Below are 12,311 nucleotides of genomic sequence, written 5' to 3' on the forward strand. Positions count from 1 at the left end.
GCATTTTTAATCCTACATAATAAACCTTTTTTCCCCACTCCATTCTAAAACATCATCTCAATATGCAAGGTTATAACATCTGAAAAAAATCTTCTCATATCACATTTTTGCACACTATGTAAATCTACTGAACTCCTCCACTTTTCTTTTGGCATTAAGTCTCAAGTTCAACATTCTCAAAATATTGAAGTTGGGTTCTTGTGCATAATATGACCGACACATTGTCCCATAACCCCACACAACCCAGTGTTCCTCAAAAAGACAAAGAAAATTGTGCAATGATTTGGGGTTATGTGGAGTAAAAGGCAACACGCTGTCAAAGACGACTCCCAAAACTTAAAAAAAACAAAATGTCTGGGCTACTTACAGGTCGTTTCATCATAGACTGGCACTGTAACGCCAGTGACAAGGGCACAGCTGACACGGGGGGGGGGGGGGGGGGGGGGGGGGGGCGTCTCTCTTTTTTAAGATAAAAAAGTAGACTTGTCTCGTTTCTTCTCCAGCCAGTCTGAAGCATTGGCGGGATGACTGTGTGGTGTTGTAGTCCAGCAGCTGTGTATAGGACTACATGTTCCAGCAGTCCCACTTAATATGGACAGAGGTAAAGAAGATGCATCCGCTCTATCCAAGCTGGTCTTCGTACTGTTTGCGGAAGCAGTCTCCAGCTGGGAAGAAATCCCAGCAGCGCTCCTGGTACATCTTCCACACATATGACTCCTGGAGCCAGACACACATACACACACAACTGTTACTCAGAAGAGAAGAAAATTCCCCTTTTGGACTTAACTGACATGTAAATGCATGCAGAAATATGCTAACACTGTGGCTGAATAATTAACCTAATTGTATATATTTAAACTGGAATTTTGTTATTGCAAGAGCTGCAGAACTCTCTGAATGTATGTTATCTTTAAGAGAAAGCCAAAAACACATTGTTTATCGTAGAACAAAGCTGTAAAAACAGGCATTATCATCTGAATTGTAACTTTTCCAACAGTCCTTGAATGGATCATAGGTTAGGAATAAGAATAGGAAAAACTAACCAAAACAAAGCTTAAAATTGTGATATTTCTGTCAAAATCACTTTATTCTACATGTCTTATTTAAAACAAAAAAATCCATTTGAAATAACTAGATCCTGTTAAAAACATTATATTCTGCTCCTCAGCGACACTGTGAAGCCATGATTGATTCTGCTAAGACAAATGGTCACGTGACAAATATTCACTGAAAATATGTTTACACAGAGCTGAGAGGAGAGTGCAGGAGAGGTTGGAAAAATTACAATAGTTCAATATGCATGTGTTTTTCCAATATTCAGGACATCTGTGTGCACTTGGAAAAGTGTTGAATATATAAATTAACTGTGAGGAAGTGAAAGTTTAAAGGGGACATATAATGCTCATTTTTTAGGTTCATATTTTTATTTGCATGTTTTTTAACATGAAAAAACTGCCCATGGCTGCTGCAACTCTATTCATCCTCTATGTGAGACGGATGTGTTTTTTAAAAGAAAAAAAAAAATCACAATTTAAATTAAATAGCAATATTGGTCAGAAAGACCAATGGCAGTTAGATATTTCCCTGAAATCATTTGGTCTGAGCAGACACAGACAGCACCCCATTATCTCTAACAGAGACAGGATAATAACTGTAATTCCTCAGAAAAAGGTTAGTGACCTTTGTGTGGAATCTGAGGTGTCTGTATCGTTCATCTAGATTTTAGACTGGCATATAATTATTAAGAAAAATATTCCCACATCCTCATACTATGCCTTTAGTCTAAATAAAACACTAGTCTAAGAATTTGAAAATGTTCAATAAAGTAAATTGGAAGAATCTTAAATTTCATAGATGCTGTGTTTATTTATATTTTTACTGGGTTTTGTAAACGGAGGAAATCAACACACAGGGAACAGCTAAAAATGACTAAAAACAAAGCTGAATTGTGATGTATAGGTTGTCAGGGTGGGAAAGAAATCCAGCTCTTTGCCTCACTACTCCTGCACATGAAGCCTTCTTCTGCCTGATGTGAGAGATTCCCTGAGTGATTGCTGGGAACTACTGATGCACGGCTCAGGTATCTTCAATACAGAATATCATGGGGTTTGGGCAGGTGGGTAAGAAAGCGACAAAGCAGAGGATCTTATTTATTTACTTATAGAACAACTGTGTGCAATAGTCCATTTTAAAAAACCCTTTGTCACTGCCTCTCTCAAATATACAAGTGTGACACACCTTTACTATTTTCTATGTTGGCCATCCACAATGATATATAGTTTTGGCTGACATGCAGATAAAATATCACATTTCTTTTTCAATTTCATTAATAGTTAATATATTTGTGTTTTTCCGAACAACATATTGGGATTCGTACTGTACCTGGCCAGTGTGCTCGGTCTCGTCCTTGTTGATAAGGTACATCAGGAAAAACCTTTAGAAAAGCCGGGCCGATGAGACAAAACAAAAATGTCAGACCAAAACAAAACATGACAAGCTTTCACATTCTCCTGCCTAAATATCAGCGTAAAAAAAAGGAAAGATTTACCCAGCATCTTATTAACAGGAAATGTCACATTCATTGTTACTAGGAGACAACAACAAAGTAACATCATCCCATCTCCATCAGCAAATCACCTGTTGTTTCCCAAATCAAGTGGAAATGGCAACGGGCCGCTGTATCTCTGTGGGCATCGCAGGCTGCCAAATTATGATGAATACTGTATGAGGGCACGCTATCGCAAACCTATTTTCCAATAAAGTTCATGGCATTAAATAGTAATGAAGCAACATAATGAGGTCGCTCTCATATCCTCCGGCCAGCTGACTGTGAGCGCAAATGGACTGAGACTTTCTATTGTCACGGGCATTACACAGAAACACTGGATAAGCAGGGGGAGTGCGGGGGAAACACAGAGACAGATGGAAAGAATACCTGAAGGGATCTAGTGTTCTGGATCACTGCCGCTATTAGTGACTTTGGCCCCTGATGCTATGGTGATGTGTTAAAGCCATCAATCACGTGGTTAAATTACAGAGAAGAGGCAATACGTGTGGGTGTATAAGACAATAATTATCATTACACCTGCAGTAAAAAGGGGGGAAAAACTAATTTAGAGGTTACATTAAGTGCTTGAAAATGGGATACTTACAGGTAGTTGGCCAAATTGTGCTCTTGTAAGGTGTGAGTCTCAAATCCGTGAGGTGTTGTGTCAAAGTAGTCATTACCGATCCCGCAAATGAAACATTTGGTCTGGGGACAGAAAACATAATCAGAACAGCTGCTCTCTTTTGGACATTTTGCATTGTTTTTTATAGATGCACTACACTCATTTTACACAGCCTGTCAACAGGCCTTTAACCCTCTGAACCTCAAAAAATGCATGTTTACTTTAAAAGATCAGCAAAAATGCATTGTTTATAATAGAAAGGAACTTTAATAAATCAGGCATTATTGTTGAAATTGGAACTTTTCCAACAGTCTTTGAACGGATTGTAGGTAACGAAAGTTCCTGTTAGAAAAAGTAACCAAAACAAAGATTAAAAACTGTGATATTTCTATCAAAATCACTTTATCCTACATGTCACATTTACACCTTTTGGAATAACCAGATGCTGTTAAAAACATTAAATTTAGCTTCTCAGTGACACTGTGAAGCAATGATTGTGCCATGATTCTGTTGAGAAGAACGGTCATGGCCTGAAAATCTGTTTACACAGAGCAGAGAGGAGAGGACAGGAGAGGAGAGGTTCTAGTTCAATATGTAAAGCATGTGGGGACACACTTTTGTTTTCAATATTCATGACACATTTAAAATAGTTTTACATATAAATTCCATTTTTATTCAGATCTTAAAAAATAATTTATCGGAGATATTATTTTCTTTTCTTTTTGATGATTTATGTCATTATAACTGTGTTAATCTGAACAAAAGAAATGTCTGAGTTGTTCACACTTCTAGCCATGACTGTGCTGATTCCATAGAGGTGCAGAACTTATATTATATACATATATATATATAATATTATATATCACATTGAAATACAAGGCCACAGTGAGTAAAATTTAAAAATAAGTGTAAACAGCTTGTTGGGGTTCAGAGGGTTAATAATATTGAGGTCATCAGAGTTATCTGGGCTGAATGCATTCACTCATTTAAAACTAAATATTTATTTTCCCATGTTACTGTAATCTCTTAAGGACCCAGAGTGTGCTCTGACCTTCATCTGACTGACTGCTGCTTAAAAGTAGGACACAAGAAAGGAAATTATTCTGCTCTTCTGACAGACAGTGTTAAAGTTAACAGGCTTACTAACTGTTAAATCTATCCTTAGCTGACCCCTGCTTTCCCTGAAGTTGGAAAGTATGGGTGAGAATTAAATCTGCTCTCACCTCCATATCCTCTTTGACTTGTTCCTGCTGGTCTCTTAGCTCTCCAAAGGCATCAATAATCAAACCTGCAGCCACAAAGGAAACAGCGGTGAGCACATCATATGGACAACCACAATCTCACTTTCTAAAGATACAGTACAGAGTGTAATGTGGATCTAACGCTGTGTTGAGGAGGACTGCAAACACTGGCTACTCACCCTGGATGATGGCCAGGAGGATGACGATGACGAAGAAGAAGAAGGTGATGTCAAAAAGGATACGGTAGAGCTCATAGGGGTCACCAGCCGGGTCCTCGATCTCATCCCCAATGCCCCCTCCTGCCCTCACCCCAACATACATGTGGAACAGGTAACACTGTGAAAACACAGAGGGAGGATAATTACAGACCTCCTTAAATCATTTTGGAGATTTCTGTATTTTCATCATCCATCAACTGGATGACGAGCACTTCTGTTTCATGAGGTTGTGATTATCCTAGAGTTCACAGCACGTCCGTTTATACAGTGAGGTCAAGTTTCACTGCAATGAAGCGGCTACTACAGGGACTAACATCGTCAAACATAAATAACATTGGGTTCATTGAGTTCACAAGAGCCTCACCTACACCTCAACCTGACTGAGAGAAGCCGTTGCTAATTCATGTTAGCATTAACTGGAGCATTAACTGGGATGTTAGTTTTGGCTAGCAAAAAACAAAAACAAAATGTATGTTACTTACCTAAGAAAAATGAACAACGACTCCTTGGAGTGTCTGTTAGTCCAACCAAACGCTGAACAAGACATTTTTACTGAACAAAACGTTCAAATAAACTGTCTTTAAGTGAAAATACAGTGTGAAAGGGTCAAAGTTATGAGACCAAAACCGGTAAACGTCCTTTTTTATATCTACATAACGTTAGCCTATATATAACTTTATTGACACAGTGCCGTGGATACGCATTGCTCTGCTTCTCTCCTGATGACGGTTCGCCTTGTTAGTGACCTGTCAATAAAAGGTAGCCACGCCCCAAATCATACGATTCTTTATCTTCTATTTTCTTCAAAATGGGGCCAACATCAACTATTAACATGAAATTCTCTTGAAGAAGATTTTTATCTATTATTTTTAAATATATTTTTTTGGCCATTTTCAAGGCTTTATTGAGAGTGACAGAGTGAAAGGGGGAGACAGAGGGGAAGACATGCGGGAAAGGGCTCCGAATTGGATTCGAACCCGGGCCCGCTCACGGGGACAATGCCTCTATGGTATGCGCTCTACCAGGTGTGCCACCGGGGCGCCTTGAAGAAGATTTTTTACTAGCGATTGAGACCGTTGTCCTAAAATAAATTTCTTTAGTTTTCAAATTTTGCATTGGAATGAATGGACAGATTTTTTTGCAGCAACACCCTGCTGGAATTTTCGGTAGAATGCAGCTTAAGGCACTTCCTGGTTTGCCTCCTTGCTCAGACCCGGAGGTTGCCGCCTGGTTATTTCACACCCTTCCTCAATATATCATGGCATGTTTTATATGATATATTCTATTCATCCTTAAAATTGAGCCTGCTACAACCTCTGAAAGGGAAAAAAACAATGCCTTAAATCAGACTTTTGGTGTCTGGGTGTGTTGTGAAAGTAGAACAGATTGATACTCACGGTCATCATGTCATCACACTTCATATCTGGCTCATCTTCATCCTCGCTCTTGTTGTAGAACTTCCTGAAGAAGTTGAAGGCCACCACAGTGTAGAGATAGACCACAACTGCCAGCAGGCCCACCGTCAGCACCAGCTTCAGAGACACAGGCAGCAGTCAGTGAAAAGTCCCTTCTGACTTCCTGTCTATTTATAAACTTGGGGTTGAAACACACGAGACAGAGCTGCCAGCTCCCATTTGTTTTTCTATAAAAAGCTGTTAAATCTCTCAAGGATGACACGACTGCCAGTGGCGACAGAAGAGCAGGTGGCGAAAAGGGAAAAGGGAAAAATTTTGAAGGTTTTTTTATTCTAAATCAAACACCATAAAAAAGGTAAATTACTTTTATTACAAATATTAACTATAAGATGTAAGTTGAAAAATGTAAATTAATATAATGGGATGTTATAGATTTTTTTTTCTTATAAGGGTGAGGGTTAGGTGCGTTTGCTTAATAGTCTTGGATTTTAAACTACAGTGAATTCTATGTAAAAATACAGAAAATACACATCATATTGCTGAATGAAAAATTAAGGCACATTTCTTCTTCTTTTTTACAGTTAAACTTTAAATTGCATGTATAAAGTATGTTAAAAGAAATTGTAAAAATGTAAAAAGATAGATAGATAGATAGATAGATAGATAGATAGATAGATAGATAGATAGATAGATAGATAGATAGATAGATAGATAGATAGATAGATAGATAGATAGATAGATAGATAGATAGATAGATAGATAGATAGATTTTAGACATTTATTTACTGTATATTATCCGTCTTTTTTAAAGAAATGATCTGTAAAATAATATACGGTTGTTTACTGTTTATGACGGTAAGTGTTTTCACAGTGTGGGAGAGTTTAGCGTACAAATTACACATCCATTCATGTATATTTGTATGAATAAATGTTGACATCTGACTCTGTTAGGACACTGATAAACCCAATAAGCGACAGAAGTGGAAGCAGCAGCAGTGAACTGGATCTGGATTGACGGCCTGATTGATCTGCTCGCAGGCGGCTGAGTGTAGGGGTGATTCCTTGCGGCCTTGCCATTTGGGTGCATTTTCACCCCAGGAGATTGAGGTGACATTCAATTTTGATTTGTGCCTCTGGTCACTCGACATGAAAATCCCATGTGCTGACTGACAGTCAGAATTTGTGATAGAAATGAAGGAGTTTGAACCGTTTGAACTCAAATGTCAGAGGACACTGGGTGCATCGAAATTCACATTCACGCATCCTCGCCTCCTCCACTTGCATATTTCCCTTTGGCCTTATTTCACTCAATTATCTAATGTGGGAGGGGTGTGATTATTGGATGTAATGATGCAAGAATTGACAAACTGACTAGAGTAATTCTATTAGCCCCTAGGTTAATTATTGGAATTTCCTTTTCTTTCTTTTCTTCCACTTTTTTAAAAACAGCAGGAAGAATATTATTAGAGAGTGGACCTGTGACAGTCATGGGCCTTGCAGGTTTGTGTGCCTTTCTTACATAAATGTTGGCTTTTTATAATTATTTTTTATTTTACTTCATCCCGTTATTGTATTGTTATTTTTATTTTTTACATTATTATTATTACACAATATTTACTAGATCTTACCCATAAGAACATGTTGCACAGAAGGTGACACATCTGCCAACCATGATCAGAAAGTGAAGAGAGAAATATTTCTCCCAGGAGTGGTACGACCACATCAGAGTTAAAAGGTGAGGAGGATTACTCAGGTGACCAGACGCTCAAATCTTTCTGTACTTAAAGCAGCTTTAACCTTGTGGTAAAAATAAATACATTATTGAATACAAAAATCCTGGAGCTTGCACAGTCTTGTGTAAAGTGTTGCTTCTATTATTATTATTATTATTATTATTATTATTATTATTATCTTATATTTATTATCATGATTATAAAGTAAAAATATATATTAAATAAATAAGCAATAAATTACTAGATCCTGTTACAAAACAAATTAGATAAATTAAAATACAAACTAATCTAAAAATAAATGAATGTATTTAAAAAACTAAAAAACAAAAACATAAATCAATAAATAAGAAATGAAAAGAAATAAAATAATATAGTAAAAACAAATAAATGGGTGAATCAATAGATGGGTGAATAAAAAGGAGCAAATTCAAATTAAATACAATTTAACAATATATACAGTATATATAAATACCAACATTGTGTTTTAATAGTATATGTTACGGAACATTTGATGGCTTATTAACTTAATTATCAAGTCTTTTATTTTGGCAGCATCAGTCCTCCATACAAGACAGGCTTAAAAAATGCCATCAGTGTGTCAGGAACATGGAAACTGATAAAAGTGTCCTGTGGTTGCACATCAGGGAATAAACAGCCACTAACTCTGCAGTGACCCCTGCTACCTGGAAGAAGAACTGCACCCTCCTCCTCCTCCTCACCTGTTTGCCGTTATGTGTGACAGAGGAAAGAATGGTGCGAAGGGTTTTGAACCCCATGGCGATGTCCAGCAGGTGAGCAGCGAAGAAGAAGTTGTTGTAGTGGCCCAGGATGGACATGGTAGTGTACCACACGAGGTACAGGAATGACTGGCAGAGAAACAAAATGATGAGTTGATCAGAAGCCATCTGTCTGCTCATTATACCATCAATCACCCCGTTCATCCATCAAATCATCCACTTTGCCAGCCACGAAACCACAAACTAGAGCGATTAATCATCCCAAACTGTACTCACGTTGTCTGTAAACACCACTCCCAGTTTCCAGACGTGGTACTTTGTGTCGACTGAGCTCAACCTGTAAAAAAGAGATTGTATTTATATGAAGAGGCTCATATTTGTTTTTCACCCTATTTATTTATCTTTCTTCTCTCTCACCAGGACACCAGTGAGGCCTCCTTGGCCACAGCTTCCTCTATAGGGTTGAAATCTAGGGCACTCTTATCCAGCCCCAGCAGCTCTGCTATTCTCTCTGCTCCATACAGGTCTCCGTACTTCTTGATCACCTACAAATTGCAGCAAAACACACAACAGGTGCACATGTTAGTTTCACCAGGTTGGGTTTATGGTCTTGTGTGCAGAAGAGATCACACAAAAGATGCACTTACTTTGCGTTTGACAAATTTATCCCAGTAGTTGTTGGGGAAGGAACTGATAAAAACAGGGGGAAAAAACAGCATTACTAGTTTGTTTATAAAAGATGACTCAGAGCTGAACAGCTGTAGTTGACTCACGGAGTATTGATGACCAGTCTGTCCCATTGTCCTTTGATGTCATCGTCTGACGGCTGCTCTGTGATGTAAAGGCCAGCAAACTCCAACTTCCTCGCTATCTCCTTCTCGCGTTTGAACACGACCAGGGGCACCTTGGAAACAAAGGGAATTTTGACTCCATCATTAAAGCAATAAAGGAAATGATAATAGATGGTTATTGATTTCAACTTGCTGCATATCCAGCTTGCTTACTGATAAAAACAAAAGGAAGTTCAAGTGTTCTTTCTAAAAAGTAAAAGTGTGACTTAAAGTTAGTGCAAAAAAGCGATGTTGAGATTAAACCAAAATGTAAATTTTGGTTTAATCTCAACATTTTACAAATTCTTGTAAAATATATTAATTATGCTCATTTGCAGAAATTATCTATTTTTATTAATGAAAATAAAATGCTTTCACATTTTTTTCAGTACACACACATATATATTGTCCCATGCAACAATCTATTTTTACTGTGCAATATCTGTGCAATACAGGAAAAAAACCCTATGTGCAATATTATCAATAACATTCAAGAGCGGTCATGTAAGTATTTTATGTATATAAGGTGTTTAAAATGAATGTATATTTATTTATTTATGTATTATTTTATGAATATATCTCTAACTTCTGTATCTTAAGCTGCTGTGAAACTCCCCACTGCAGGATAAAATAAAATAAAATCTTAAATTAAAATGCAGATCAAACATGTTTTAAAATTATTATTTTTTGTTTAAATAAAAAATAATTGTGACGTTTAGTAAATAAACTTCTAATTAAACAAACAAAGGGGGAAAAAAGCTAGATCTGAAGAAAAAACAAATTAAAACCTGAGTGTATTGTCAGTGTACCTTCAGGTAGTAGTATCCCACCACACACAGGAAAGATATGATCGTGTGCAGAATAGCCAGACAGCGAAGCGTTGGCGCCATGTAACCTGTGCTCTCCTGCAGGACAAAATACTCAAGTGCACCCTCATCTTCCTCCTCCCCAGTTCTGCCTCGACCGTTCCAGGGGTCTTCATCATCTGAGTAATCACCGGTCACCTGAAACACAATAACACATTTGCAAGTAATTACCACAGCATATTATCCCCATTTTATTAAAAGATCACCCAAAATAGACCACATATCGTAGAAAGAAACTCTAAAAACTGGCATTATAGTCGAAATTTTAACTTTCTGAGAGTCCTTGAATGGACCACAGATTATGAACATTTCCATTAGAAAAAGTAACCAAAAAGGAAGAATAAAATTGTGATATTTCTGTCAGAATCACTTTATTTTACATGTCTCATTTAAAAAATTGCCAAAAATAACCCGTTTGGAATAACTAGATCCTGTTTAAAACATTATATTCTGCTCCTCACTGTGAAGTCATGATTGATTCTGCTGAGAAGAACGGCCACGTGACAAATATTCACTGAAAATCTGTTTACACAGAGCACAGAGGAGAGGACAGGCGAGGCTGGAAAAATGCAAATAGTTCAATATGTATAGCATGACACTTGTGGGCACTTGGAAAAGTGTTTATATATAAATTCCATTTATTACAATTTTTTTTTTAATTATCAGAGAAATTCAACTTGTATTTTTTCTTTTTTATGATTTATGTCATTATAAATGTGTTACTCTGCACAAAATACATTTTTGAGTTGTTCCCACTTCCCACTAGCCAGTTTGTGCTGATTCCATAGAGTTGCAGGACTTAGAGATTTTATATATTGCAGTGAAAGGCCACAGTAAGTTAAATGTAAAAAGGCCAAAAAACTGTTAAATCCTTATACTGTATACATTATGATACATTTACTTCAGGCTTACTTTGTAGAAGAGCAGGATAAAGTTGATAGCAAAGGCGACAAAAAGTGCCAAAAAGCGGAGGTTGTAGAAGTTTCTGGCCAGGTAATTCTGTGAAAAGAGTAATTTCTATATAAGTTATACATATGCAACAAGCTGATCTATAGTTTGTGAATGTACTTAAATTTATAGTTCTGAACTTAATCATGGAAATATAATCTGACCAGCATCTTGGTCTGGTAGACTTCCAAGCCAGCGAAGAAGCTGGCCATGAAGGCCTCTGGTGGTTCTTTCTTCGGGCCAACCCTCTTCTTCGGGGCTTTCTTCTCCACTGGAGGCTCTGGGGGGGGTTCGTCTTTGGCCTTGTCATGGTCCTTCTTCTCACCGTCCTCTGAACTGCAACAATAACTTCTCTATCAGTCACATAAGGACACATGCTGCTGCAAGGTCACTGATACACACAGCACATCCAGAGTGACAGTTAACTTAAATACTGTTAAATATCTGTCTTTTGTGACTAATGGGGACAAGATTTTTTTTCTCTTTAGATTGATTTAATATTGAGCGAGAGTGCTGCAGCTGCAAAATAAGCAGCGATGCAGTCCTTCGGTGCAATACTGCACTGTCAATAAACATCCACTGAATGTGCTTTTTTTCGACACTGACTGGCTCAGATTGTTGTTTTGAGTGTTAGAAAGGACCCTACAGAGAGCATTTTTGTTTTCCCTTTTGCTTGCTCTCGACTCATGTCAAATATTGTTGTCCCCATTGGTCACTTGAAGAAGCTCGGATGGGATCAAATCGTTGCTTCACTGGGAATAAATTATCGAGAGCCAATTCGCACCAAGCAGACCTTTTCTTGTATTGGACCCAATGGTCACTTAGACACAAAAACATGGGGCCACGTTGAAAAATATCCTAAGTTTCCCTTTAAAAGCCTCTTTATGAAGTATTTGCAAACATTGGAATATAAAAAAAGACAGGGGAACACATTGGTACACACAGAAAATTAAAATGAAGTTGCTAAAATGACATTAAAATAAATTAATTGCAATTCCACTGAAGATGCACAATATGGAAATTAAGAACACTTACTCTCCTTTCTCTGAATCAGATTTGTAGTCTCCATTTACAGCCTTCTTCTTTGCAGCCAGCTAAAACAAAATATAGTTTTGACCATCAATCACTGAAACAGTTTGGTGTGTTTTGGCAA

General features: G+C 37.4%; 1 protein-coding gene across 1 annotated transcript in view; it reads right to left on the minus strand.

Annotated features, from left to right (window-relative positions):
* Positions 1-448: 448 nt before the first annotated feature.
* The window catches only part of LOC131987714 (ryanodine receptor 3-like), a 146,594-nt gene continuing 134,731 nt past the window's right edge, over positions 449-12,311 (minus strand). The window contains exons 91-105 of the mRNA XM_059352563.1: positions 12,194-12,252; positions 11,323-11,494; positions 11,123-11,209; positions 10,154-10,348; positions 9,288-9,418; positions 9,162-9,204; positions 8,932-9,059; positions 8,791-8,851; positions 8,497-8,643; positions 6,027-6,161; positions 4,591-4,747; positions 4,394-4,458; positions 3,153-3,253; positions 2,383-2,434; positions 449-717 (exon numbers count right to left, since the gene is read on the minus strand). Of these exons, the coding sequence (XP_059208546.1) occupies positions 622-717; positions 2,383-2,434; positions 3,153-3,253; positions 4,394-4,458; positions 4,591-4,747; positions 6,027-6,161; positions 8,497-8,643; positions 8,791-8,851; positions 8,932-9,059; positions 9,162-9,204; positions 9,288-9,418; positions 10,154-10,348; positions 11,123-11,209; positions 11,323-11,494; positions 12,194-12,252 (1,629 nt within the window). The 3' untranslated portion in view covers positions 449-621. The remainder of the gene's footprint in view (positions 718-2,382; positions 2,435-3,152; positions 3,254-4,393; positions 4,459-4,590; positions 4,748-6,026; positions 6,162-8,496; positions 8,644-8,790; positions 8,852-8,931; positions 9,060-9,161; positions 9,205-9,287; positions 9,419-10,153; positions 10,349-11,122; positions 11,210-11,322; positions 11,495-12,193; positions 12,253-12,311) is intronic.

The sequence above is a fragment of the Centropristis striata genome, chromosome 16, assembly GCF_030273125.1.
Source record: "Centropristis striata isolate RG_2023a ecotype Rhode Island chromosome 16, C.striata_1.0, whole genome shotgun sequence".
NCBI lineage: Eukaryota > Metazoa > Chordata > Actinopteri > Perciformes > Serranidae > Centropristis > Centropristis striata.